General features: G+C 43.2%; 1 protein-coding gene across 3 annotated transcripts in view; it reads left to right on the top strand.

Annotated features, from left to right (window-relative positions):
* The window catches only part of KAT6B (lysine acetyltransferase 6B), a 183372-nt gene that overhangs the window by 70087 nt on the left and 86004 nt on the right, over positions 1-27281 (top strand). For all 3 annotated transcript variants that reach the window (XM_088474988.1, XM_088474990.1, XM_088474989.1), the window contains exons 4-6: positions 22088-22196; positions 26278-26393; positions 26491-26572. In XM_088474988.1, coding sequence (XP_088331114.1) covers positions 22088-22196; positions 26278-26393; positions 26491-26572 — 307 coding nt within the window. The remainder of the gene's footprint in view (positions 1-22087; positions 22197-26277; positions 26394-26490; positions 26573-27281) is intronic.

Raw genomic sequence — 27281 nt, forward strand, 5'->3', positions numbered from 1 at the left:
GTGCCAATAGGGGTCCGCAGCGTCTTAAGGTGCCCACACACATAGCGACATTTTACACGATTTGGCCGATTTCGACGAATCGGGTAAAAAAAAGTACAAATCGTGAGTTTATACTCACGAGCACGATGCTGATGCGCGTCCCCGCTAGTCGTATATCACATCTTCTGATCTGCCGTGCTGTAGGGCAGATTAGCCAACCATGAACACGATGGACGCCGATCGTGAGGGTTTTTTTCCTCACGATGAATCGTACGATTCATCACACAATGCGGAATTTGACTGACAGAAGCCTGGACACGCCCCATCGCCATCTTGTGCAGCATCGTGTATGGAGCAAGACAGTCGCACTTTGGGAGCCTGCACACTGAAGTTTTTTGTTTTGGACAAGTTTTGGTGAGTATTGGTACAGTTTAATACAACCACACTGACCACCAATATGTGCTCCCCACTGCCCACCAATGTGTGCCCCCAGGTAATAAATGCATGACCCAGCCACCGCCTGCCGTATTGAGGCGGGCGGTGGCTGGGTCATGCATTAAGCTCCCCCACTGCCCACCAATGTATGCCCCCAGGTAATAAATTCATGACCCAGCCACCGCCTGCCGTATTGAGGCGGGCGGTGGCTGGGTCATGCATTAAGCTCCCCCACTGCCCACCAATGTGTGTAATACCTCAAATAAATAAATAAACACGTTTTTTACAAAAAAAACACCATACATTACATTTAAAAACACATTATTTAAAGCTGGGGGTCTTCTACCTTTCGGTCTCCAGCTGTTATAAAACTACAGATCCCAGGATGACCTGCCACCCACCTTTGAAACTGTTTTTAGGGCATCCTGGGATCTGTAGTTCTACCACAACGACAGGCCCAAAGGTGGAAAACCCATACTGTCAAACAAAGAAAAACATTATATTACCAAGCAATAAACACATAACATTCCTGTAAAAGAAAACCTGATTAGAATACCTTAACAAACCTTTAAAAACCTGTAAAAAAGAAAATATTAAAACATTAAAAATGTGAACTAGAACAACATTACATTTAACAAAACTATATACACAAATATTTAAATGTCCTTTTTTTTCTTATTCATAGATAATGTCCATGGATTCAGAATGTGAATTCGTTACAGGATTCATTGAAATCCTGCACTCGAAAGACTGTCTGTGGAAGATCAGTTCTCGGAAGTACCACAATAAGTCGCAGAAGTTGGCCGCACTCGAGGAACTGTTGGTGTATACAAAAAAATACATATCTGATGCAGACCTGAAAACTGTACGGCAAAAGATACAAAATCTCAGGACAGTATACATCAAAGAAAAAAAGAAGGTGGATGACTCCAAAAAATCAGGAGCGGCTACAGATGAAATATATACTCCTGCGCTGTGGTACTACCAAATGATGTCATTAATCAGTGAACAAGAGCCTCAAAGGGAATCAATCATCTTGATGTCTGAGCGTGAGGGAGATGAGGAGGTTGCAGAAGTCTTGGTAAGTAGTGACACAGTTTAAACCAAAATCCTTAATGTTTTTGTTGTTAAATCCCAAATGTCCAATTTAGTCAGTAGTTCACAGACAGTCCTCCTGCCATGGTACAGCACCTGGTCCATTGAAATAGGTCATGTACTCCTCCCTCACTTCTTTGGCACGTGCGGTGGATGTTGTTGTAGTTGGTGGTGCAGACACAGATGTCAAATGTTCAATTTCCTCCAGGGGTCCTACATCTTCTGGTCTAGCTGGGACTGGTCCTCGTTGAGTAGATTTTCTACGCAGAAAGTTGTGCAGCACACAGCACGCCATCACGACCCAGTCTGTCTTCTCCACATGTAGATTGATGGTGGTGTGGAAAATGCGGAAGCGGTTGCTCATTATTCCAAACGCATTTTCCACAATGCGCCGTGCCTGGGATAGACGGTAGTTGTAGATCCTTTTCTCTCTAGTCAGGCCCCTGTGTGCAAATGGCTTCATCACATGTTCATGTAATGCAAAAGCCTCGTCTGCAACGAAAACGTAATTTAGGCCGTGCTTTGTCTGGTCCAGTGAGGGCAGGTTGAGGGTTTTGTTGGCGAGTCTCTGGTAGAAAGCCGTCTTTTTGAAGGACCCACCATCCGAAGCATGCCCATTCTTGCCAACATCCACAAACAGAAATTCATAGTTGGCATTCACCACTGCCATGAGAACGATGCTGAAGAATCCTTTGTAGTTGTAGTAATATGATCCGGTGTTGGCAGGTGGGTTGATGCGGATGTATTTCCCATCGATGGCTCCTCCGCAGTTAGGGAAATTCCAACGTTGTTCAAAATCTTCCGTGATGCTGGTCCACTCCTCCACGGTGTTCGGAAACTGTAAAAATAGTAAAAAAGATGTTAAAACATGCCTATAATATTTTTTATATCTTTTTTTTCCTATATAGACTCCCACCCAAGACCCTGATTTAACATTAACACCGGACCTCAGTCTGCTCGGTGGCGACAGTGATCCGGAGAATAGCACACAAGTGGAAAGTCAAGTTCCACCTGGACCCTCATCTTCTCAACAACCCCAATAAAAGAAAGAAAAAGGCAGAAAGGAGAATCTTACTGAATGTGAGGACCATTTTTTACAAAACGCAGAACGGCTGTTGCAGAAACCCCCAGATGCAATTGATTATTTCACAGCTCATGTGAACAGCACATTGAGAAATCTGGATGCAGATATCCAACAAAATTTTTTAAGGTTAAACTACGACCTCTTGAGTTGCTGTATGAGCAAAAATATCTCAAATTCGACATACATTGCAGATCCAATGCTATTTTCCCCTGCCCCAAATAGGTATGTCCACCCCCCCCGCCCAGTTAGATATTACTCCCCCACCAAGCACCCCAAGCACCAGCACCACCTTGTATAATGCTCTGCTGGATGCAGCAGATGAGTCGCCCCAATATACACAGATGTAAATATTTTCTTGATTGTAATATCACCAAATTTTATGAATAGGTGCTTGCTGCATGGGATAGGGTGGTGATGACACCATTTGAACAAGGTCACTACGCACATGGCACAAGTACACATTGCTGGAAGCCGGGGCCACAATGTGTACTTGTGCCATGTGTGTATTGGCCTGTTCAAACTGGCGTCTGACCCACCCTATCACATAGAGCCAGCTACCTATTGGGTTTCATAAAATTTGGTGATAATGTTCTTTTGTAAAGTTGTAATAAAAAAAGTATTTTGCACACAGTTTAGTGCACACTTTCAGTTGCCTGCAGGTCAGTGCACATTGTACTTAATGAAGGCTATTTTTTTCTTTGTTTTAGAAAAAAAAAAAAAAAAAATTTCTTTACACAAGAAACCAATGTGTGGTGTTTTTTTTTTTAACTTACCTTGCAATACTGGTACTGTAGCACTTTTACGATGGCTTTGCAGGTCTCCGGAATGATGATGCCCAAGGACTGAGGAGGTGAGATGAGTGTCCCAAACTTCAGGTCTTCCAGTGACCTTCCTGTAGCCAGGTACCTTAGGGTAGTCACCAGTCTGTCTTCAGCAGGGATTGCCCTCCGCCACCTTGTGTCCTGTCTCTTGATGTGGGGGGTCACCAGATGCAGGAATTCTTGGAAGCTGGCGTCATCCATGCGCAGGTAGTTCTAATAGTCCTCTGGGTTGTTCTCCTTGATCTCTATCAGCAGGGACAGGTGAGAGCGGGTATCCCTTTGTAGCAGCCACTCCTTGGTCCAGCATGCTCTCGTCCTTCTTCGCTGGGCCCTCTTCCTAATCTCCCGGACCCTGGCTTCAGCGGCCAACACTTTATACTGATAGGGACGCATCAGTACAGAATTCAGGAACAGGATAGAATGCAGGTAGGTAGCACACACTTGCAGGTAGAATAAACTTTGTATAAGGCAAGCCAAATACAAAGAGCACAGTAGCAATGTACAGGATTCAGCAGGAATACACCTAGCCTCATCTAGTAGCAGAGCAGAATGTACACAGAGTTTAGGGTGCCTGCTTTTTTTATACTCCCTAGCTAACCCCTCCCATTGTTATGACTATTTAAATTTCCCTCCAATAGTCAAGAGCCTGTTTTATTTTTTTTTTAAACTCACGATTTGTTATGGCCAATCTCACGATGCTTACGATCCGATAGATCGTAAGACAGATTGGGTGTCTTTTTCCCAAAATCGTGATCACGACGACAAAGGAGCTCCCGTGAAAGTTCATGAGGAAATTGGCCATAAAATCGTATCGTGAGCACATCGGTATGTGTGTGGGCACCTTAACATAGGACAGAAACAGTATGAACAAAACAAGATAAAAGTGACTTAGTGCCAAACATTGCAGGGTATGGACAAGGCTTCTAAACATTGCAGGGTATGGACAAGGCTTATAAACATTGCAGGGTAGGGACAAGGCTTATAAACATTGCAGGATAGGGACAAGGCTTATAAACATTGCAGGATAGGGACAAGGCTAGAAAACATTGCAGGGTAGGGACAAGGCTTATAAACATTGCAGGGTAGGGACAAGGCTTATAAACATTGCAGGATAGGGACAAGGCTTATAAACATTGCAGGGTAGGGACAAGGCTTATAAACATTGCAGGGTAGGGACAAGGCTTATAAACATTGCAGGGTAGGGACAAGGCTTATAAACATTGCAGGGTAGGGACAAGGCTTATAAACATTGCAGGGTAGGGACAAGGCTTATAAACATTGCAGGATAGGGACAAGGCTTATAAACATTGCAGGATAGGGACAAGGCTTATTAACATTGCAGGATAGGGACAAGGCTAGAAAACATTGCAGGGTAGGGACAAGGCTTATAAACATTGCTGCATCAGCAGTCATAATACCGAAATAAGCAGCAGTGTGGCCCAACCCAACGGTTATGTGCCATTGTTGGCAGTAGGGAGGAGATGATGGTATAAGTGAGGGCAGGGGCGTTTCTAGAGAGGAGGGGGCCCGTGTGCAGTCTCCGTCACAGACCCCCTCCTCTCAGTCCGGCGGCCGGTAACGCACTGAGCTCAGCGCTGCTAGCGCCGCACTTATACTCTTGGCACTTTTTCCCTGTACTGCGCATTCACAAAACAACGGGAAAATGGCCGCAGTGGCCATTTTTCAGATGTTATACAGCGCTGGCGCCGACGTGGGACTCCAGAGAAGTAAGTACAATATGGGTGCAAGGTGTGCCCTTGTGCACTGCTACCCTGCACCCATTATAAATACGCCCCTGAGTGAGGGAAGGAAAAGCACATGAGGGTTGAGGGCCCTGCTCATCAGATCTCACAATCTAAATATAGCCATGTATAAAACTAAAGCGGATTCTTCGCTATATAAATGTTCAGCAAAAACTTGGTGTGTGGGCACTGCAATATGTCCTAATTGGCTGTACTCTATACTCCTCTGCCAGGTGGCAGGATGCCCTAAAACCTGCATATCTTCTTATTCTATCCACCCTTCTCAGGTATTGGATTCAATTTATAAAAATGTTTTGCCTTTATTTTCTTAAACTGAGGTTTTACATAAAGTCACTTTTGCAGTTTGCTGGAACAAGTTATTTGTGCTTTGTACTGAATTGGACAATCAGTGGGGTATGCACAACCGATTGAGAGAACTTTAGTGATAAATCAGCCACTTTACTCCAAATGGGTTGAATGTGGGGGCACGGTGAAAAAACTAGTAACAAATAACCAAAGTAATAGTCAGCGCAATTTACAGTGTGTGTGCCACATCTTGTGCAATGCGGCAGGCGTTCAATGCAAACTGTTCTCAAGAGACAGAGCCTTGGTGGGTAAGGTAAAGTCATTCTGGAGACTTGTATACTGTAGCTAAAGAGAAAATGACTTTGTTTTAAAATCCAACCTAAAGCAAAACATTTTAGAATGTATTATTATTATTTATACACACACAATTTTACCATATCGCGAACTATTCCGTAATAAAAAGGTTATGCAAAAACAAATCATTGCAGTTTATTCACAGAGCCAGAATTAGTAACCTCAGATATTCTGGTTTGCTAGGTATTTAATTTGAGCATCAATTTCTGAAGTGTTTCTGAAGTGAAGTAATTGTATAGGGATCAAGAAAAACGAAATAATTACACTGTGAAATTCTTGATATTACAATATAATGCACAGTGTCTGAAATTCCACATGCGACTTGCTATCGCCTGTAGTCGACATTTACTGACATGAGGCGTTATTGATGTAGTGTCAGTACCTTGGGCTAAATGCATAATAAGCAGCTAGTGCCATGATGACCCCTCCCCTATGCGGTGCCTTCTCTGCTCACATTGTAGTGGGAGCCAAGTAATGGCAAATGCTTAATGAGTTTTATAGACTGCAATTTATGGAACGCTTCCTGGAAGGCTGCTCAGAGCTTACACAAATAAAAGCTTTTAGGCGCTGCTTATCGAGTCGACATAAAGGGATGTTTTGGCCTAATTATGTAATATAGCAGAACAGCATTCATCCTACCTGAAGGATTCTCTGATGACTAATTATTCTTGATTTACTGTTCTGTAGCTCATAGTAATATTAGCACTGCCAAGTTGTTCTTTTTGCTATTAGTCTGGAAAGTATTGATCACCAGAAAGTAAAAAAATATCAGAATGTTTATGTTTAAGCCATAATTCTAGGCCATAGAGTAATGGTTAGGCACAGACTGTGTAATGGTTAGCATTACTGCCTCACAGCACAGAGGTCATGGGTTTGATTCCCGCCACGACCCTACCTGTGTGGAGTTTGTATATTCTCCCTGTGCTTGCGTGGGTTTCCTCCGGGTACTCCGGTTTCATCCCACACTAGTGTGTATGTGTGTGCGCATGTGGTAGGGAATATAGATTGTAAGCTCCATTGGGGCAGGGACTGATGTGAGTGGCCAAATATTCTCTGTAAAGCGCTGTGGAATATGTGTGCATTATATAAATAACTGGTAATAAATAAATAAAATTTGGTGACATGTGGCAATCAAATAATTAGTCCATATTGCTACACCATTAGATTTTACTCCAGTTTGGTCTCGCATATGACTAGGGCGCACATTAGGCAGATCCAGGCTGACCACTGTGTTCATCCAAACACTGCATGCACCACTGCATACAGCACTCATTGTGGGCTAACCAGTTTTACCATCAAACTAAACAAATAATCAATTCACATTTGAATAGTTATTGAGTCATGCAACTAAGATACTGTAGCTACCACTTCATGGAAAAAGCTAAACTCTCGTACTGCTATCCATCAAGGAAAAATGTTGGTGCTATGCGCCTAATGTATACTGAGTATTATATAAAAGTTCCATAAAGTTTGTTGTTATGGTATATTTAATATATGGCTCTACTGTGCTGGAGTAATTAATGGGCAGAGCTGCAGCACCAAAGGGCCTCATTCAGAGGCGGTCGTAGGATGCAAGCGGTCGCTCAGAAACAGAGCGGTCGCTTGCATCCTGAACGGCCGCCTCCATGTCGGCCGTTAGGCTGTGGGTTAATACCCACAGCTCTAACGACCGCTAAGGGAGATGGTCGCGATGGTCAAGACCATCGCGACCATCGGGGCTTACGACGAGACCCTAGGGTAGGGTCTCATCAACCTTAAACCCCAGGGAGCTTCCTGCTCTGTTTGAGCAGGAAGCTCCCCACTGACATCACTGATGATGTCAGTGGGGACGCCCACAAAACGGCAAGCATTTCGAAAGGAACGCCTCCGTTTGGACGGGCACGCCCCCTGCCCGCCCAGCAAACGGAGCGAGCTGTCAATCAACATCGACAGCTCGCTCCGTCTGCTTCAAGCCCGCTAACGACGGGTGATCCGTCGTTAGAGGGGGGGCTCGCGCATGCGCACGACTGAGCAGTCTCCGTCGTGCGCATGCCCTGTGGACCAACATCGAGTCGGTTGCGAGCGCTCCTTAATCCCAGTCCTGTGCACACTTGTAGAATTTTATTATGAATGCATTGTATTTCTGTTTTGGGGTTTAGCTTGTAGATGTTTTGTCCAAGGAAGAGGAAAGGTGTGAATGTCTTTTCCTTGAAAGCACAGTTCATCTTCTTTTTCATCCTGTTTTTCTGATTTGAGAGAGAGGAAAGTCGTCTCCGCTAATGAAGCATGCAGTCATCACAAAATCACTGTGTTTTAAATCCAAATAGATCATTTGCTTGGCTTCCTGGTGACTAAATATTGTGTAGCTATTCTATGTGTTAAGTGCTAAATATTCCAGAAACAGCTGACTGACTGCTGTCAATTGAGTTTAAAACCAATTTTGGAAGGCACTGTTTCCTGATGTGAGATCATAAATATACCCTAATCATAATTGGTTTACAGAGACTGGGGGCTGGTTTACTCCCTGCCAACATGTGTTTTAAACTTTATAAAAAAATAAATAAAAAAGAGTCTAAGTTTTTCTTGAATATCATGAAGTGTGTAACGTCTGACTTCTGAAGATGTATGCTGTGATACTCCTGGTACTTTTAACAAGTTTTTGTCCTTTTCAAGAACATTTTAATGGAGCTAATAAAAATCTGGCACCACATGGACTATTGATGCTAGGTCAGTGGTTCTCAAACTATGCGCCGTGGCACCCTGGGGTGCCTCAGGACACTTGCAGGGGTCCCTCAGGTTGGTTACCAGGAAAACAATCAAATTATTTATGTTCAATGTAATGTAAATATGTGGACAAAAAGAAGCGCAAACCTTTCCTCCGCCACATAACTGACCCTAAGGATGACAGGTCAGCACAATTTACTTCACTTTACTACTTTTCTGAATTTCTCAATAACAAACATTTGGCCCAGGGGTGCCGTGAATACCATGCTGATATTCTAGGGTACCATGATTCAAAAAAGTTTGGGAACCACTGGGCTAGGTGTATGAGACACATCTGTAGTTTTATTCTTTACTTTAAACATATGTAAGGATACTATATACTTTAAAGAAAAAAAATCTTGCAATGAGAAAAACAAGCACCTGTTTGGCTATTTTGGGTAGCTTGTGTTTACATTTCCAGAGAATAGCATGTGTTTGCTTATTCTCCTCACAAAGGGGTTACAATTTGCCATATGTTTGCAGTGTTGTTTTCTGCTTGTGTTGTCATAGAAGAGTCTGTATGAAATACCGGTGGCTGTTTAGTCGCCGGCTCAAAGCCAGACAGGACAAGATCCCGACTAGGGCTGGTAAGTACCCTAACCATCCCCTCTCCCCATCCCCCCCAGACCCCAGCCATCCTTTAGTGGTGCCTGTCCCTAAGACTCCTGTGGTGGTGCCTAACCCTAAGTCCCCCCGGGGGTGTCTAATCCTCCCTTCCCGTACCCTGAACCTTACCCTCCTGGGGGGTGCCTTACCATAACCTCCTCCCAGTGTCGCCTAACTCTAACCCCCCCTCCCCCTAGCCTAACCCTCCCCTCGGGAGTCCCTAAACAGAAGGCCAGATATTTGAATTGCATCTAGATACAAAAACCCATGTGTGATATAGCTACAAAAGTGAATACAGTTTCTAGTATTATCTGTATGTAAATGAAGGGGCAAAATCAGCAATCCTGTCGACATGCAAAAGCTTATAATGAGCTGGTTATAATAGTCATTCACAAACATAGGATGGGCAGCACAGACGGTGTAATGGTTAGCGTTGCTGCTTCACAGCACTGAGGTCATGGATTCGATTCCCACTACGGCCCTAACTGTGTGGAGTTTGTATATTCTCCCTGTGTTTGCATGGTTTTCCTCCGAGTGCTCCGTTTTCCCCTCACACTCCAAAAATATACTGGTGGGTTAATTGGGTCTCCACAAAAAATTGACCAGTGTGTATGTGCATGTCATAGGGAATATAGATTGTAAGCTCCACTGGGGTAGGGACAGATGTGAATGGTAAGATACTCCCTGTACAGCACTGCAGAATATGTGTGCGCTATATAAATAACTGGTATTAAATAAAATAAATAATAAGATGATGTGTTGGGTATGGTATGGTGCCCACTGCAGATAAGTGTGGTCTTGTCACTTGGCGTCCAAAACATTGGGGGCGATTCAATTCAGCGCACTGTGGATAGCGCCAAGAGGGAGTACCCAGAGGTATTCAGAAAACTGTGCTAAGTCCAACTAGAATCATTTAAGTCTCAGAGAATGCCGGTTACTGCGCCTTAAACCGGGTGTTTAGTCGCGGTAACTGTCATTCTCCGACTAAAGTCTAACCTCCGAGGCTGTTAGCTCCACGCTAAGCCAGTACTTAAGTCGGATTTCTGCTTGCACTTTAGAAAGGTGCGAGCAGAAATCCTCTAGTCTGACTTAACAGCACGGTCAATTGAATAGCTCCAGGAACTCATTCCCGGGACTGTTCAACATCGTGCTGAATTGAATCGCCGTCATTGAGTGAGGGGACAACCTTGTGGACCTAATAATGAAAATTACTGAATAATTTTTCACTTTGATGTACGTAAATTAGATCGGATAGTTTAGCTATCTCACACTTAAGGAGGAAAAGGATTCAGGAATACTAGCTGACAGGAAACTGAGAATTATAGCTCGGCGACAATCAGCTGTTGCAAAGGTTAATGAAAGTATGATATTTAAAAAGGGGGATAGATGCATGTGATGCAAACATAGGTCCATAACATTAATTGTACGCTAATCGCACTGCCCCTGCCTCTTTGTATGCATGGGCAATGCAAAATTATGATAATGGCACAGGAGGCGTCTTGTGCAATTAGACGTCTCCTGCTGGCTTTGGTGACCCCCAGCTGCATCCAAGGATGCAGCGATTGGATCGCCTGCGTGAACATCGGCCATCTGAGTAATCTGAGGGTTACTCAGTATGGCCGTGAAATTCACCGAGCCAGGACCAGTGAAGCTGTGTTGGAAGACGCAGACACTGACCGCGGCATGCCCAGAAAATAGGGCCAACACGCCCCCGCTCTCTGGGAGGCTGTTTATCGCTGCCCATTTCTCGCCCCCATGCCAATCATGCTGCGGCTTAGGGGGCACTGCGGCAGTCGTCGCAGACACTATTATTATGCTCTATTCATAACACAACCATGAGAGACAGTTTTGTGCTCTTTTCTATAAGACCGATATAGGAAAACTTAACAGAGTTTAGAGGTGGGCCTCTGTAAGTACAGAGGGCCTGATTCAGACCCGGGCGCTAGGCTGCGCGCGCACGCTCGCATCGAGCGATTTTTCGCAATCTGTGCATGTGTATGAGTCGCAATGCTCGTGTGCGAACCAGTCATTGCGATGGGAAAGTGCTCGCCCGTAGCCCGCAGTCGGGCCGCTATTTTGAGTGACAGTGCTGTTTGTGGGTGGTAACAGGGGAAGGTGCTTGTAAACAGGGGTGTGGATGTGCGAACGCAGGCGTGCCCGACCGTCAGAATGGCGTCTAATGGGTGTGCATAATTAGCAAAGTAGCGTCATTACACATATGACTGGGTTGTATTTTAGCCTGAACTGCTCGCAATGTTGTGGTGGGAAAATGCTACCACAAGCGCTGCGAGCTGCTCCGATGGCTCTCTATGTTCCCGATTTAATCATACAACTGCCGGAGATGACGTGTGTTGCGAGTGGCAAAGGGGCGTCTTTATACAGGTGCGAGCGCATAGTGTGGCCGCTTGCTATTACTTAGTGGGCGGCTTTACGAGACGCAGTGCGAGCACATGATTTAAATAGGCGGCCCTTTTAGCCAGCGAGCGGCCGCAAATAGCATCCGGGTCTGAATCAGGCCCAGAGCACGTTATGTCAGCTAACCTTCAGGTATCTGGAAGAAGAAGTGAAAAAGTGAACTAACCGGGCGCTACAAAGGGTTGTGATTTCCAAATAGCAGCTGCTAGAGGTAGGAGAGGGCCCTTCTCCAATAAACTATAACAAAGTATAAATAATAACAGCGCTATGACACCTTTGATAAAGCTGCAGGTCATGTTGGCGAAACATGTTATTCTGACCCCAGGCGCCTGTGGACCTATTGTGGATTTTTTGTGGACTTGTCTTCTATCTGGAATAATCTATAAATACCTAGCTGGGAAAGCCAGCACTTTATACCGTATAAGGGAGGGAAATGGGGTCTGCTATGTGATCAGTATATCCTTTATATATGAATGTATGTCTCTCTTATGCAATAAGGATTCAAATAAACCTTCAGCTATATACCTGTACTTACCAATATATATACATTGTTTTTGTTAAAACTAAGATAGTTTGTTAGTCCAACACATCCACAGATGACAATCCAGTCCATGCAATGAAGCTTCAAAACAAATCTCCTCATCTCCGTATTTCAATAAATCTGAAAAAGGAGCTTCCCTTGGAATGAGGGGGTTCCTTTATAGAAGTTGTGGCTGCCACTGAAGGAGCGCCTTGGAGAGCGTATAATTTCCATTTCTTGACCAACATGTAGTACCCGGAGATATCTGAAGCTGACTCCCCCCACCAAATTCGCTTTAGCTTTACGATACATGGGTATTTCACACACCGGAATATATGTAAATAAAGAATATTACATGTAATTGTTTACTATAAGATTGTATCACTTTTCTTGAATATACAGTTGAGGTATAGCAGCTATTCAGTCTCAAGTCATACAGCGCCCAGCACAGGCGTTGTCTCACGTTCAGTGAGCACCTTGGCACAAAGTGCAATAGAGTTCTGCTATATATGACTGTTACTCCATACTGCACAGGCTCTTGTGGTACTAAAATGTCACTTTGGAAGATAGTAGTACAGATTTGTAGAATCGCAATAAAGATGATCCTACTCAAAAGTGAAATAATGTCAAATTTATTGCAGTGAAAAATGACCCTCATGACAGTAGTGCCATGCTGCCAAACCGTTCCCATGGGCACAGACCCCCCCTCCCCCACACTACCACCACCACCCACTTTTACAAAAACAGAAAATAAAGAAGAGGGTGTTTATAGCATCCCTAATGATTAGAAAATGCAACAGAAGCACTATAAACATATAGAAGTATAACATTCACATGTTTATTGGTATAAATCAGCAAAACCCAGGTAATGTTTCAGTGGAATATAAAATTAGTGGTTTGCTATGGGGAGAGTAGTTGTATTTATCTGAAATATAAGACTAGTAGTGATTATTTTTGGTGTGTTATTTGCATTTGACTGAAACCTTAAGTAAACCATACGCTGGGATACACTTGTTGGCCAGTTTATTAGATACACCTTTCTAGTACTGGGTAGGACCTCCATTTGCCCATAGAACAGCCTGATTCTAACGCTACCTTTTTGAAATGTTGATGCAAATCCCCTTTTAATGACAAACTGTACTTTATATCTCTCACCACCACAGTCTTTTCTTTTCTGTACCCACATCGCACCCGTACGCACACACTATACAAAATTCAATATATAAAATTAAAGTCAGCCTGAAATCTTCATTGCATGGAATCAGCAAGGTGATATAAGCATTACTTAGGGGCCCCATACACGATATAGCAGCTGACCTGATGGATTGGTACGATATAGCAGCTATATTGTTTTGTGTAGTAGGCACAATATCGTCCATTGCATGCTCCCGTGGGGTCGCCTGCCGCTCCTCCAGATCTTTCTGCATGCACGTGAGATCTGGAGAAGCGGCGAACGGTCACATGTGGAGGGGGCGACATATCAGGTGGTCGGGCACCGGATCACCCCATGTGTGGGGACCGCCCAATATGTCGCCGGTCATCTCATTGGTCGCATCGATGGGTACACATTGTACAGTGTATGGGGCCCTTTAGACATTCTCCATGATGTAATAGCATCACGTAGTTTCTGCAGAGTTCTCTGGTCCTATTCCCCTACATCCAAAAGGTTCTCTGTTGGATTGAGATCTGTGGGTATATTTGCGTGCCTTTTTTTTTTTCCAAACCTACCAGTATCTAGTATTATGCTGTGGCCAGAACCTCCAAAAAGTGGCAGCTTTGAGAAGTTACCACTTAGTAAATCTACCCCCTGGTGGCTGTGAAGGCCATTTCAGTACACTGAACTTACTGTCACATCTTTGTGCAACCAGAATGAGATGTCACCTGGCATGTTATGCTTTTGGAATTAGCCATAAGAAGAAGGGTAAACTCTGGCTATAAAGAGCTGCCCATTGTGAGAACCAATAATCAGGTAGACTTTTCTGTTTAACCAGTGCTCAATTACTATTAAGGTAATGTTCTTTTAGGGTACCTAATGTGTGCCAAGAAAACATTCCTCACGATAACCCATTGACTTTTAGGGTGGTATTCAATTAGTTTCGCACCCACGATGAAGTTTTGCCTGCCGGACTTTTCGCCTACATCGCGTCTTTTGGAGTGGAAACTTATCGTGCACGTCCCTGCTATTCGCCGTATTCAATTCCAAAAGACGTGAAAATGGCGACAAGTGGTGTCAGAATCGGGGAAATCAGCCTGAACTCCCCAAAAAGGTTCAATGTACTAGTGCCCGAGTCGCCCTAATAAAACCGTATGGGGTACTTAAGTTGGTACAATTGCCTCTAATTAGCGTCTTTGCACAAGTGGTGAAGAATGGCATAAAGCAGTATTTTTTGGTGAAAATAAGTAGTCCTGGCATATTTGTGGTATCTGAAAATTGGTGCAAGCATCTTTTAATGTCTCTAAAGTGAAGTTTTAATAAAAGTGAATTTCTTCCCTCATAAAAGCACCTGCAATCCCTAAAACACTTGGCCCCTTCTTAGAGCACCCCCAGAACCTTATTTTGCTAGTCTGGGAATTGTCCCCCCACTTTGTGCTTTTTTTTTTGGGGTGTTCTTTCGTTTGTTTTTTTTTGGATATTTTTGACACCGTTGTCCTTTGGGGGGCTGTCCCGAGTGATCTTCCCACCTTTGCAACCCAAAATAAAAATGTTGCACTACTTTTTCGCCTATTACATTGCATTGACTTTTCGAGTACGCGAAAAGCAGGTGGAATTGAATACGGAGATAAGTTTCCGACAGCCGAGAAGAAGCCATTGGCGATACTTTTTCATGGATCACGGCTTTTCGCATCTAATTGAATAAGGCCCTTGGTTGGGAATGTAAATCCATGTTGTTTACTCCAAATTCTGATCCTAACATCTGCATTTCACAGAAGAAATCATGATTTGCCATGCCAGGCAATGTTTATCCCTGTCTGTCCAGTTTGGTGAGCCTGTGCCCACAGTATCCACATTTTTGCCTGCGCTCACTGGATGTTTTTTTTGCTTTGCGCATCCTTCTCTGTAAAGTCTACAGACCTGTAGTTTCTGAGGTGCTCAAACCACCCCATCTAGCACCAACAATCATACCGTGGTCATAGTCCCGTAGATCACATTTCTTCCCAGTGGTATTGTTTGGCCTGAACAGCAGCCCCTTGACCTTGTCTCCATGCATTTATGCCTTGGTTGTGGACATATGATTGGATTAGATAATATGCACTAACAAGCGTGTGTACAGGTGTACCTAATAAAATGACCACTAAATGCATAATCAAATGTTAACAAATAAGGTTCCCTTATTCCTTATTGATCTGTGCTTCAAATGGTAAGCTAAACCTCTGTGCTTTACCTTTGATGCTTGTAAAGCAACTCAGGGCGGAATTCAATTGTTTTCGCGGCCCGCATCTCCCGTCTAAAGTGACAGGAGATCGCGAGCCGCTATACAATTGTTCCAGATTTTCGTGCGAATCGCGCCCAAAGTGGTCGGGTTTAGCCGCGTAAAGCAGCTAAACCCGACCAAAGTGCTGGGCACGATCGCGAAAAGTGATGTTTGGGCGCCCAAACATGTAACTTTTCGCACATTTCAGTTCTCATGCCCCAGGGGCTGCGAGCTGAAATGTAGCGCTGGCAGCTGATCGTGCCCGACAGGAGCAAGAATTGAATAGCTCCGTCGGGCGCGATGGGGGCATGAATAAATTGAATTCCGCCCTTTGATTCCTGCTGGAGAAAAGCGCTATATAAATAAAATTATCATTAAGCGTCAGGTAAAAAACAAACGCAGTGCTATACTTATTTTCCCTTTAAAGAATGTAAGTATATAATAATGTTACTGAAAACACGTTACATTTTAAAAGAAAAGACAAAGCAAGATGATCATGTATGCTGTGTTTTTAAAAAAGAAAACAAAATGGAGGGGGGAAAAATAAACATGTTGAACCATTTTACACATAAATGTGAACTGATTGAAAGTTGTGCGTAATTTGGCTGCATTGTGTGACCGTAAATAAATGTGGCTCTGCCCCTATATTCAGAGTACTATTCAACTGCACCACCGCTATACACCTATTCACCCTATCAGAGCTGCTTTGCACCAAACCTATATCTGGTGCAAGGGATCCTTTTGAAAACAGCGGCATTTCTGCCTACATGCCACTGTCATAATCTGCCGTCTACATGCCCACACAACACTTGTGTGCCTTGTTGGCTCCCAATTACATGCGGTTAACTGCAAGAAGAGACGTGTTGGGGAGATGTATATGCAATGTCCAATGCATGCGCAGTTACTAAAATTTGTGGGATCCGCCCTCCTAGCGGACCTGTGTACAACGTTTAATTGGCCAGTATATTTGCACGTTGGTACCAACTGGTTGGTTGGTTTCAACATTATAGTAACGCTAAAGCTTTATTTCCATGCATTATATTAGCATGTGTCTAACACTATAGTGAATTATTGTCATTCTGCCCTGACACCTTTCCCACAGGTTGCAAATGAACACACACGGATCCACAAATTCTGCTTTTCTACCTATTAAAGCTCATTTTATGGGTCAGACCCATAGTTGCCTACTTTTGAAAAGCATTTCAGGGAGACTGTGAAACTAACACCAATGAGCACACGTTACAGTATACGTGTACTGCTACATCTGGGAGGCGTGTCATAAATTTAACTTATAGCCAAATGTAAATGAGCCCCAGAGCAGTCAGTAATACCCCCTTTCCACCTAAATTCTGGGTCTGACCCGGAGTTGGAACAGAGTTCCTATCCGGATCAGACCCGGAATTTAGCTGGCGCCGTCTCGGGATATTCCCGAGTAGGTGCCTCTCATACCGGAGTCGGGTCTGCATAGACCCGACTTTCACGGTGTGAAAGTGGACGCTTGGAGATGACGTCATCTTGAAAGCACCACTGAAGCCGGACCAATCGGCCGGCTATCAGCGCACTCCAGGTCATCGTGACCCAGAGAGCGCTGTTCTCACAGGGTTTCACGGGCTAAGCCCGTGTTAAACCCTGCTATTTACCTGGGTTGGATTGCCGGGTCACTGACCCGGCGATCCAACACTCTCCCCTTTTACACCAGGGAGCTGCCCGGGTTAACCCTGCAATAACCCGGGTTTTAGCTCCGGTGTAAAAGGGGTATGATATACTTGTTGATGAAAACACACCGATACTTCTCAGAAAATACATGTAGCCAATAGGGACCATTGTGTCTTATAACCAATGCAAGGATATGATACTAATGATCCCATTTGAATGTATATATCTATTGTTTTTTTAATATAACTGCTTCAAAATGGGGGTAAGGTGCAATCAGGGAGATAGCTAGACTCTGCAGGGAGTCGGGGAGATTGCTACTATTTCAGGGAGTCTCCCTGACCATGAGGGAGAGTTGACAAGTATTGTCAGATCTAAAAAGTAGTACACCTGCGTAATTACAGGTGTATTGCTCATGATGTACTGTACATGTAGCGTTCCCGCTAGGCTGTTTCAGTGGGGCGCGGCACCCTGCACTATTTCTGAAGTTCAGAAAGCACCCTGCTCTTCAGCGCGGCACCCTGCTGAGACAGCCTGCGGGTTCTGCCTCCACCCGTGGGTCGCAGTGTCCCGCGGGTAGTCAAAATGGCAGCACAGAGGTCACCGCCGGTGAATGGATGCCTGGTGCATGCATCCGGCATCCATTCACAGTGACCGCAGCTCTTGAAGGCTGCCAGGCATGTCCAAAAGTGCTGGGCACGCCCCCAGGAGTGACAAAAAGGGGATTCGTCATAAAGACACGCCTATCTCTAGGTCCGGCGCCCTGCCTGCTGCCGGACCTAGAGTGAACACTATACATGTACTCTCAGGTGTATATTTACTAAGTGGCGGCTTTGACCACTAGGATTTAATAGGACAGTAATCTGAGTTTGTATGATCTCCATGATTGGATTTCTTCTGGGTGGTCAGGCTTCTTCATATGGTTTTATATTGTGGATAGATTAGATTGTTAGCTCCTTTTGTAAAAGAGATTGATGTAAATGAATAAATATTCCCTGTACAGTCCTGCAGAGTGTTTGTACTACAGAAATAATTATGGCATTGATCCCTTTAAGGTTTTGTATGTGACTGCTTGCAGGAAGTCTGCTAACTGCTTCACTTGTGGGAGTGCGGTGCTAAGGGGGAATCAAAATCTATCATTACTGCACTGACCCCTAAATGTGTGTAATACCTTGTAGCACTAGAACATGATGTAATACCTTGTAGCACTAGAACATAATGTAATACCTTGTAGCACTAGAACATGATGTAATACCTTGTAGCACTAGAACATAATGTAATACCTTGTAGCACTAGAACATAATGTAATATCTTGTAGCACTAGAACATAATGTAATACCTTGTAGCACTAGAACATAATGTAATATCTTGTAGCACTAGAACATGATGTAATATCTTGTAGCACTAGAACATGATGTAATATCTTGTAGCACTAGAACACAATGTAATATCTTGTAGCACTAGAACATAATGTAATAACTTGCAGACAGATTGGCAGCACTGTTTAACACCTGTATCTGAAAATAACAACTGGAAAAAAATACAAGATAATACCACTTTTCTGCCTTGACAAATTAAGGCGGGTATCCACTACCCGACAGTGAAAAGACTGAACGATATCGTTATCGTTCAGTCATTCACTACACTGCAGGGTGCCCACACTGAACGATATGTTGTTCAGTGCAGGCACAATCAATCATCTGCAAACATGCTGAACCTGACGATATAGTCAGGTTGACCAGCATGTTTGAACGATGATAGATGTCTTATGGTGCGTACACACTGGGCGATTAAAGTGGACGACTGAACAATAACGATATCATTATCGTTCAGGCGTCCACTTTATCGTCCATTTTTAACACAAAAACGAACGATAACGACGACGCGTGTTCCCGCGGGTCGTTTGTCATCATCGTTCATCGGGTTAACATGCAGGCCAACCTGACGATATTGTCAGGTTGCTGCATGTTATAGAATGGGGGAGAGAGCCCAGCGCTGAACGATATTGTTAATGATATTGTTCAGCGGGTGTGCTCAGTGTCATGAACAACATTGAGCACACCCTGCCGGGGACACACTAGACGATATCGCTCAGGGAGCATATCGTCTAGTGTGTACGCACCATAAAAGATGTCTAAAAAGACCAAATTTTCTAACTATTATTGAGCGATTTTATCGTTCAATCGTTCAACTTTATCGTCTAGTGGATACCCCCCAGGAACAGTAAAACATATACAACATTAATGTATGTAAGAAGGTTGATTTATTTTAAGCAAACAGATATGTTGCATTTCGATATGCAGATATTTCCTATTTTATTATCTTTATTTTATGACCCAAGAAGTCCATAGGTACGTTTTCTTTTGACAGGTTCTCAATCTAAAATCTAAATTTTAGCTTAAAGTAATAATAGAGAGCACAGCTAGATTTAAAAAAAATAAAATAATAAAAATATATATATGTCCTGCATAGGAACCACAGCATGTATAAGCCATGACAGGCTGCCAGGTAGGTGTCAGAGTCCCCTTTGCCATGTCCCAACATTCTATTCTTACAGTAGGTAGCAGCAGATTCAATCTGCTAGGAATGGAAAGCCAGGACTTGTCAGGTAGCTGTGTGTGATGCACTTTACAAACACTCTATGTTAAGTTTAAGCTATACTCAAACACAGAATACTTTAATTTATTTGGTTTTATATTTAGTGTTAACACTTTCTTGCATGATAAGGTTCGTTGATAAATAGCCACCAAGTTTGGTTCCTAACCACTTAATGCACACAGGGTTTAAGGCGGCCGATATAGAGTTGCATAAGTCTGTTCTGCGGCTGGATCTTGGGATTTCTAGCACTATACATTCTAATTAGTCAGTGGTGGTTCAAGAGAGGTGGGAGGGCTCTGCGCACATTATTACAATGGCTAGCATCGGGCATCCCATGCAACTCTGCTAGGGTGACTTTTTTTTTTGTAAACAAATGCGTCTAATGGCCGAATTCAATTAGCCGTGAAAAGTGGTGTTTGGAGAAAAGTTTTAGCCGATTCAGTTCCCCGTAGTTTTCGCCTAGGCAAAAACTCCGTAGGCAAAAACAGGCGAAATAGTTTCTCCAGCAAAAGGCAGAAGAAAAGAGGTGCAAACTCCATATTTTTGGGTACAAATGTGGGGACTTGGGGGCTATATGGATGAGACAGGTGTTTTTGAGATTGCAGGAGGCTGCAGTAGGTGTATTTTTAAGATAATTTTAAATCTTCATTTTAGAGACCTCAAAATATACTAGTACCCATTTTCAGGTACCCCAAATTTAACTATGGTACTTATTTTTCTGAAAATACATTTTTTTTTTCATTTTTCCACACATATGCAAATATGCATATAACAGCCCTTTACAACAAAATAAGTTCACTAAATACTTTTATTAGGGCTACTACTACTATTCTATTATGATTCCCAAGGTCACTGATGCTTTTTATGGGGTACAGACTGATTTCCCCCAAAAAATGTACTTTTGCGCTAGTTTCACTTTGTAAAACATTCGCCAATACGTGTTTTCGTGTGTTTTACAATTGAATAGGGCAAAAAGCGGGGATGCGTATGGAGAAAATATTGCTTCAAAACAGGCGAATGAGGTGAATTCAATCTGCATTTCGCCAGACGGCACTTTTCGAGGCTATTTTATATTCGGCCCTAAGTCGCAATGCGATGTGACTAGTACGCACCAGGAGATTTTGCTGATTAATTTGTGTGTGACTGAGTCTGTAAATGGAACTTGGCGTGGGTAAAAGCTGGGCTGCAGCCACTTAGCACTTCGCATGCTGATTCAGAGAAAGTCGCACACAGATATAAAAATGGTCACATATCAAATTAACCAGCACAGTCTGCTTGTGCGTTCTAGTTGCATCGTATTGCAACTTGGACGCATTTAGGGCAGAAAAGATGCCCGGCACTAACAGAGTCTCACGAGGCCAAGTGCCGAGAGGGGCTGTTTGGCATGACTGCAGTAAAGACAAATCGGAAGATGTAAAATATCTTTTTTGTTTTTTTTTTAGTTGGTGTTTGTTTTGCGATCTGATATTAAACATTGTTTATTATCATGTTTGTCACCTGGAGTTAATGATTACATGTTCTCTGTAAAGCGCTGCATAATATAATCAGTGCTATTTATAAATAATCACAAACAGTCATTTCTGGTAATTCCAGAGGGTTTTTTTTATGTAAAACACTTCACAGCTTAGGTTTAGTGGATCTTTTTATGATGATTGTAGCCATTACTATATGAGGTTCATCAGGCACTGCGAGGTCCTGTCTGCAAAAGACCAAGACCTGATATTCACACACTGTGCCCCATCTCATTTTCAATTGTACTTTTTCATTTTTTTTTCTTCTCATTAATATAGAACAATGTATTTCATGTACTTAGACTGTTGTGGGGCTCCGGCAGTTGTAAGAGTTTTAAATGTCCTCTTATTAGTGTCAAATGTTGATGCACTGAGAGAGTTAAGAGTTCTCCAGCTTTCAGCCCCAAGATGACTCTATTAGACATATAAGTGGTCTTTACGGAATCTGCTGCATCTCTCAGTGGGCCATTTATATAACAGAGAATGAGACTGTGTAAGCTAAACACTTTGCTGTAAATTGCTTTACAGCTCCACACACTGCCATTTGTTTACAACACTACTGGTAAGATATTGATCCTGGTTACTCCGTCTTGTGTAAATCCAGGAAGATCACGTAACTATTAATACTGCTCTTTAACATCCAGTATTTGCTTTGGGTCTTTAGAAGTCTGTTCCTTATTGGGATGACTGCCGAGCAGCTGCTCCTTGCATGTACTACTTATTCCTTATCTGGCTTTAATCTAATACGTATTCAGCCCAAATATTGTTGTCCTTATCCAGAGTAATCATTGTTATGCACATTCTATCCTGCAGCCTCGAGCGGATCCGATTCCCATCTGTAGTTTTTGTCTTGGGACAAAGGAATCCAACCGAGAGAAGAAACCGGAAGAGCTGATCTCGTGCGCAGACTGTGGGAGCAGTGGTAAGTGGAACAATTATGGATTTCATTGACCAAGTGATTTTGGGGTTTCGCCAGTTTTATCCTTTGTAAGTAATGCTTCCTTTACAAATTGTCTTTGTAATTCACACTAAATTGGCAACTGCATAAGAATGATGGAATAGTTTGATTTTCTTTGCATAGTTGTGTCCTTAAACCAATATACTAGTTTAATACAACCTGAAAAAATAGTTATTGCTAGTCTCCAAAAAGACACAAACACATCTTTCAGTAATATTGTAAAAAGAAATGCATAGACTAAGGTTTGTGTACAAAGCCTGGATGTTTGAGATTCTCATTAGGGTGCTGTCATGTTCCTGCACAGCCCACTTCTGCTGTAACTGTTTTCAGGTGGGTTACATCCCCGCCAGTTGTGGTGTGCGCAGAAGAGTAGTCCCACTCATCCTTCTCCTCAGATCTAGGATAAGGAAATGAACATAGCATTGCTGACTTGTGGAGGTTCAATTATCGTAATGTACAAGTATATATTGTGGCCAAGTTAAAAGGCTCTATGATATACAAGTTCTGACAATTCTTGAAATTTTACGTTTCTAGGCAAAGGACACCTACAGATGTGTCCTCATACATCTCACCTCCTTGCATGTTAAACAGCACTTCTAGTCGCGCCATGGCAGGGCTCGGTAGCGCGGAGCATTTTTTTGTGCCATCTCTTATCGGCACAGTGGTGCGAATATGACGCACAAGAGGCTTCTGCTGATTAAAATGATATGTGGCATGCCTATATGGGTGCAACTGCTCGTGCATGCGTAATGCTACGTTACAGTGCGACAACCGCTGACACTAATGTATCGCATGCAGATACACCCGCAGTCGCACCCAGAACATAGGCATGCCACATATCATTTAATCGTCAGAAGCTGTTTGTGCGTCCTATTCGCATCGCTGTGCAAATAAGACACATTTGAAGGTAAAAAAGTTGCACAAAATAATGCTCGGCGCTACTGAGTCACATGGAGCTCCTGCGTTATGTGTAGCGCGACTTGTAGCGCACGGAGGATAGATCTTACATCTGCAGACCCCAAAATGACCACGATGTCCGTGTTCAAAATAATAGAGAAGATATAAATGAGACCTATTAAGAAATCCATCCAGAAAATGACCACTATAGTCCTGATAGCATGGTCTTTTTCTGACTTCTCTACTAGGGCTCCGGCATGCTGCTAGTGGACAACAAATGTGGCCAAATTGCAGATTAATCATGTCACTCCATGACTTGAGTGGCTGAATTCAGCTGTTTGTGGGGGCTGGGTATGGGATCCCGGCGGTCGGGATGCTGGCGGTCCCCCCCCCTTCCCCCTGCTGCCCAACCCTCTCCCTAGTGCAGGGGTGGGGAGCCTTTTTTCGTCTGAGGGCCATTTTAATCTATATAACATTATTTGAGGGCCCGATGCAGGCCATGCCCCCTCCGTGTGATGTCACTTAGGGGCGGAGCCACAATCACCGGTGATTACTGCAATGCCCGGAGTATCCTGAGGATGCTCCGGGGAGCTGTAAGGGCAACAGTGTGACTGTCTGACGCATCCTAAGGATGCTCCAGGCGGCACTGATGCATAGATTCTGGCTGCAGGGTGCCAATCTAGGCACCCTGCTAACCAGATGAGTCTAGCAGAAAAAAGCTCAGAGGGCCAGACCAAATGATTCCGGGGGCCTTATAAGGCCTCCGGACCTGAGGTTCCCCACCCCTGCCCTAGTGCCTAAACCTAACCCTCCTCTTAAACTTAATACTTACCATCGGGATTCTGGGGCCGGGATTCCGACTGTTGTTGTGATTCCGGCACCAGTATCTTGAACACCGGGATGTCAACTACATCACGTGTGTGGCCATACAGGCTGCTCAGATCGCCAGCTTTATTTTTCTCTTGTCTTAAGAAAAATTCACATTTTGTTTGTAAACTAACAGTTTATATATTTCCCTCACAAGACCTTCTATAATAGCCTCCACCCGTGCCAGCACCTCACAGACTATTAAATGAGGACTAGAGTTTTTTACTATGTGCAAAAACAGGAGGGTTTCCAAATGTGATAAACCTCTTTTACAATTTAGTTACCGTACATATAATATGGGCAAGTATGGAGATACTTTGAATCTGTCAACATGACCCCTTTGACCCATTACCAAATATCCTGATGTTAATCAGACAGCTTTGAGATGTGGTGGAATGGCAGTATGAGAATATATACGACAAATGTGCAATTGCATCATTCTATCATGTCAGTATAAACTAGAATCTCTAATATTTCTGGTGGCTTATATTAAATCACACGCTATAAAGATTTCAGGCTGTTCTGGGGCAAAGGAGCCAACACTTTAGTCGGATTTCTCTTTGCACCTTCAGTATGGTGTGAGAAGAAATCATTTAGTCGCCCTAACAGCGTGCTGAATTGGATAGCTCCGGGTACTCCTTCCCGGCGCTGTCAACAGCGCACTGAATTGATTCAACCCCAATGTCTATTATTTTACCTTGGACTCCCAATACTTTTTGTATAGAATCAGCTAAGCAAGTGTATCATTAGCTAAAAGCTCCCATAGGGCAGCAGCCTCTATAAGGTACAATGCCCTGTAGCAGTGTGTTGAATTACATCCCTCTAGTTACCTGTGATTAGGCACATGTAGTTGTTGTATTGGAAACCACCACGGAGACAGGTTTATAGAGAATTAGCTGTTAAAGCATTTCTGCAACAACAGGATGACATTGTAGGTGTTGATGTATATTTGGATCTGAACATGTTAATCTTTATGCCTAGTCCACTTAAAGTTTCCCAGCAGATATGCCCATGCCCAATTCATCATGTAAACTTTAGTAAGTTACAGTATTTACCACGCACTTTTGAATGCATTAACTGGTTAAGGTAATTCCTTTTCAGTTTATTAACCTAGCCCATGTTAAACTGACCAAGTCGTGTTAGATACTGATCTAGATCAATGTCTCCCTGGTGCAGTGGAAGCAATTGACGTTCGCCGGCATCCCGTACCCAACACGTCTGTAATAGGTCCCAACTGTTCTAGCAATTCAGGAGTTAAGATAAAAGGTATAGGCCCCCAACCTGCTTTTTTGCCGCTCTCTCCCGTGAGACAGAACTCCACACTTTCATGGATCAGCTTCCGTCAGCATTAGCAGCTGATCCTCGCACTGCCTCATTAAGATCAAATTATCTTTAATTAGCTCCTCTGATGTCCCACGTAATGTGCTGTGTTTAGAAGCAGCTTCAGAGTAAGTCACTGCGCTCCTCTCTAATCGTGTGGGAGCAATACACTAATCACTTCCATGTGACTGCTCTCTTCACAGGAGGTGTCTAACAGGCCTGACCCAAGATAGACTATAAAAATATAGTGCCTGTATATTGCTGAAGTCAGATCCTGCAGTTGGCTGAGAATCACTTATACATTCCTTAGAGTATAGTCCTCCCTGTGTGTGTATCTCCCCAAGGCTCTATCTAAGGTTCTACAAAGATTTTCTGCTGCTCCCATGAGTCCACCAAGTTCGTTTCCGAAACCTTTTCATTGTAGCCAGTCACTTCCCAACAGTCTCTGGAGAAATCCAATATGCTTTATACTGGATGTGGTAAAGTCCTGTGAGTTTCCTTGTCAAGACCAACAACAACGCTTTTAACTCTATAATGGGGCCTCACACGTCCTCTATTCCGACTTCCACGCACAGAAGTTTGATTTTCACTCTCAGAACTTGAGGTAATAGACTATACATGGTTAAGCTTTTTTCATTGATAATTCACCCATGTTTACCTGTTGTGTTATTATTTTAAGGACCTACGCCTCCAACTTTCTGTCTCTAATCAATTGCGCAGTAACACTTCTCATGTTTTAGTTTCTTGGTAAACCCTGTTTTAAATAAACCTTTCTTATTCCATGTGCTCTAATGGTTAAATTATACTGAATGTACATATTCTAGAATAGAAGTATTTTATAATTCATTCCTGACAAAATAATATTAGGCGTTATTGTCATACCTCATGCAGCAAAATATCCATAAAAACATCATTTCTGCTCCTTATAATATTACTCCTGCTGCATGTTCTTATTTTGCAGGTCATCCGTCATGTCTAAAGTTCTGCCCAGAGCTCACCTCCAATGTAAAAGCACTGAGGTGGCAGTGCATCGAATGCAAAACCTGCAGTGCCTGTAGGATTCAGGGCAAAAATGCAGTAAGTGCCCCATGCCATCTTTATGTCAGACATTTTCTCTATAGTCACCCACTTTGAAGATGAAGAGGATCTTACTCTGGTATATGATCTCTTTCAGGATAATATGCTTTTTTGCGACTCCTGTGACCGGGGATTCCACATGGAGTGCTGTGACCCACCCCTGGCCCGCATGCCGAAAGGTATCCAACTCCCTTTTTATTTTTCCTTCACAAATAGAGTAGCAACTTTTACAATAGTCAGTGCCAGTTCCAAAGGCGGCACAGAAAGGATATGAAGAATTGTGGCAGGGAAGCTCAGTCACTACTCAATATCTAACTGAGAGGTTTTCATTTACTCAGTGCCGAATTGGTTTTCTGTATGATAGTACCTCTGTTTCTGTATGATAGTACCTCTGTTTCTGTATGATAGTACCTCTGTTTCTTTATGATAGTACCTCTGTTTCTGTATGATAGTACCTCTGTTTCTGTATGATAGTACCTCTGTTTCTTTATGATAGTACCTCTGTTTCTGTATGATAGTACCTCTGTTTCTGTATGATAGTACCTCTGTTTCTGTATGATAGTACCTCTGTTTCTTTATGATAGTACCTCTGTTTCTGTATGATAGTACCTCTGTTTCTGTATGATAGTACCTCTGTTTCTTTATGATAGTACCTCTGTTTCTTTATGATAGTACCTCTGTTTCTGTATGATAGTACCTCTGTTTCTGTATGATAGTACCTCTGTTTCTGTATGATAGTACCTCTGTTTCTGTATGATAGTACCTCTGTTTCTGTATGATAGTACCTCTGTTTCTGTATGATAGTACCTCTGTTTCTGTATGATAGTACCTCTGTTTCTGTATGATAGTACCTCTGTTTCTGTATGATAGTACCTCTGTTTCTGTATG

Source organism: Taudactylus pleione, unplaced genomic scaffold (genome assembly GCF_031769625.1).
Source record: "Taudactylus pleione unplaced genomic scaffold, aTauple2 ptg000157l, whole genome shotgun sequence".
Lineage (NCBI taxonomy): Eukaryota > Metazoa > Chordata > Amphibia > Anura > Myobatrachidae > Taudactylus > Taudactylus pleione.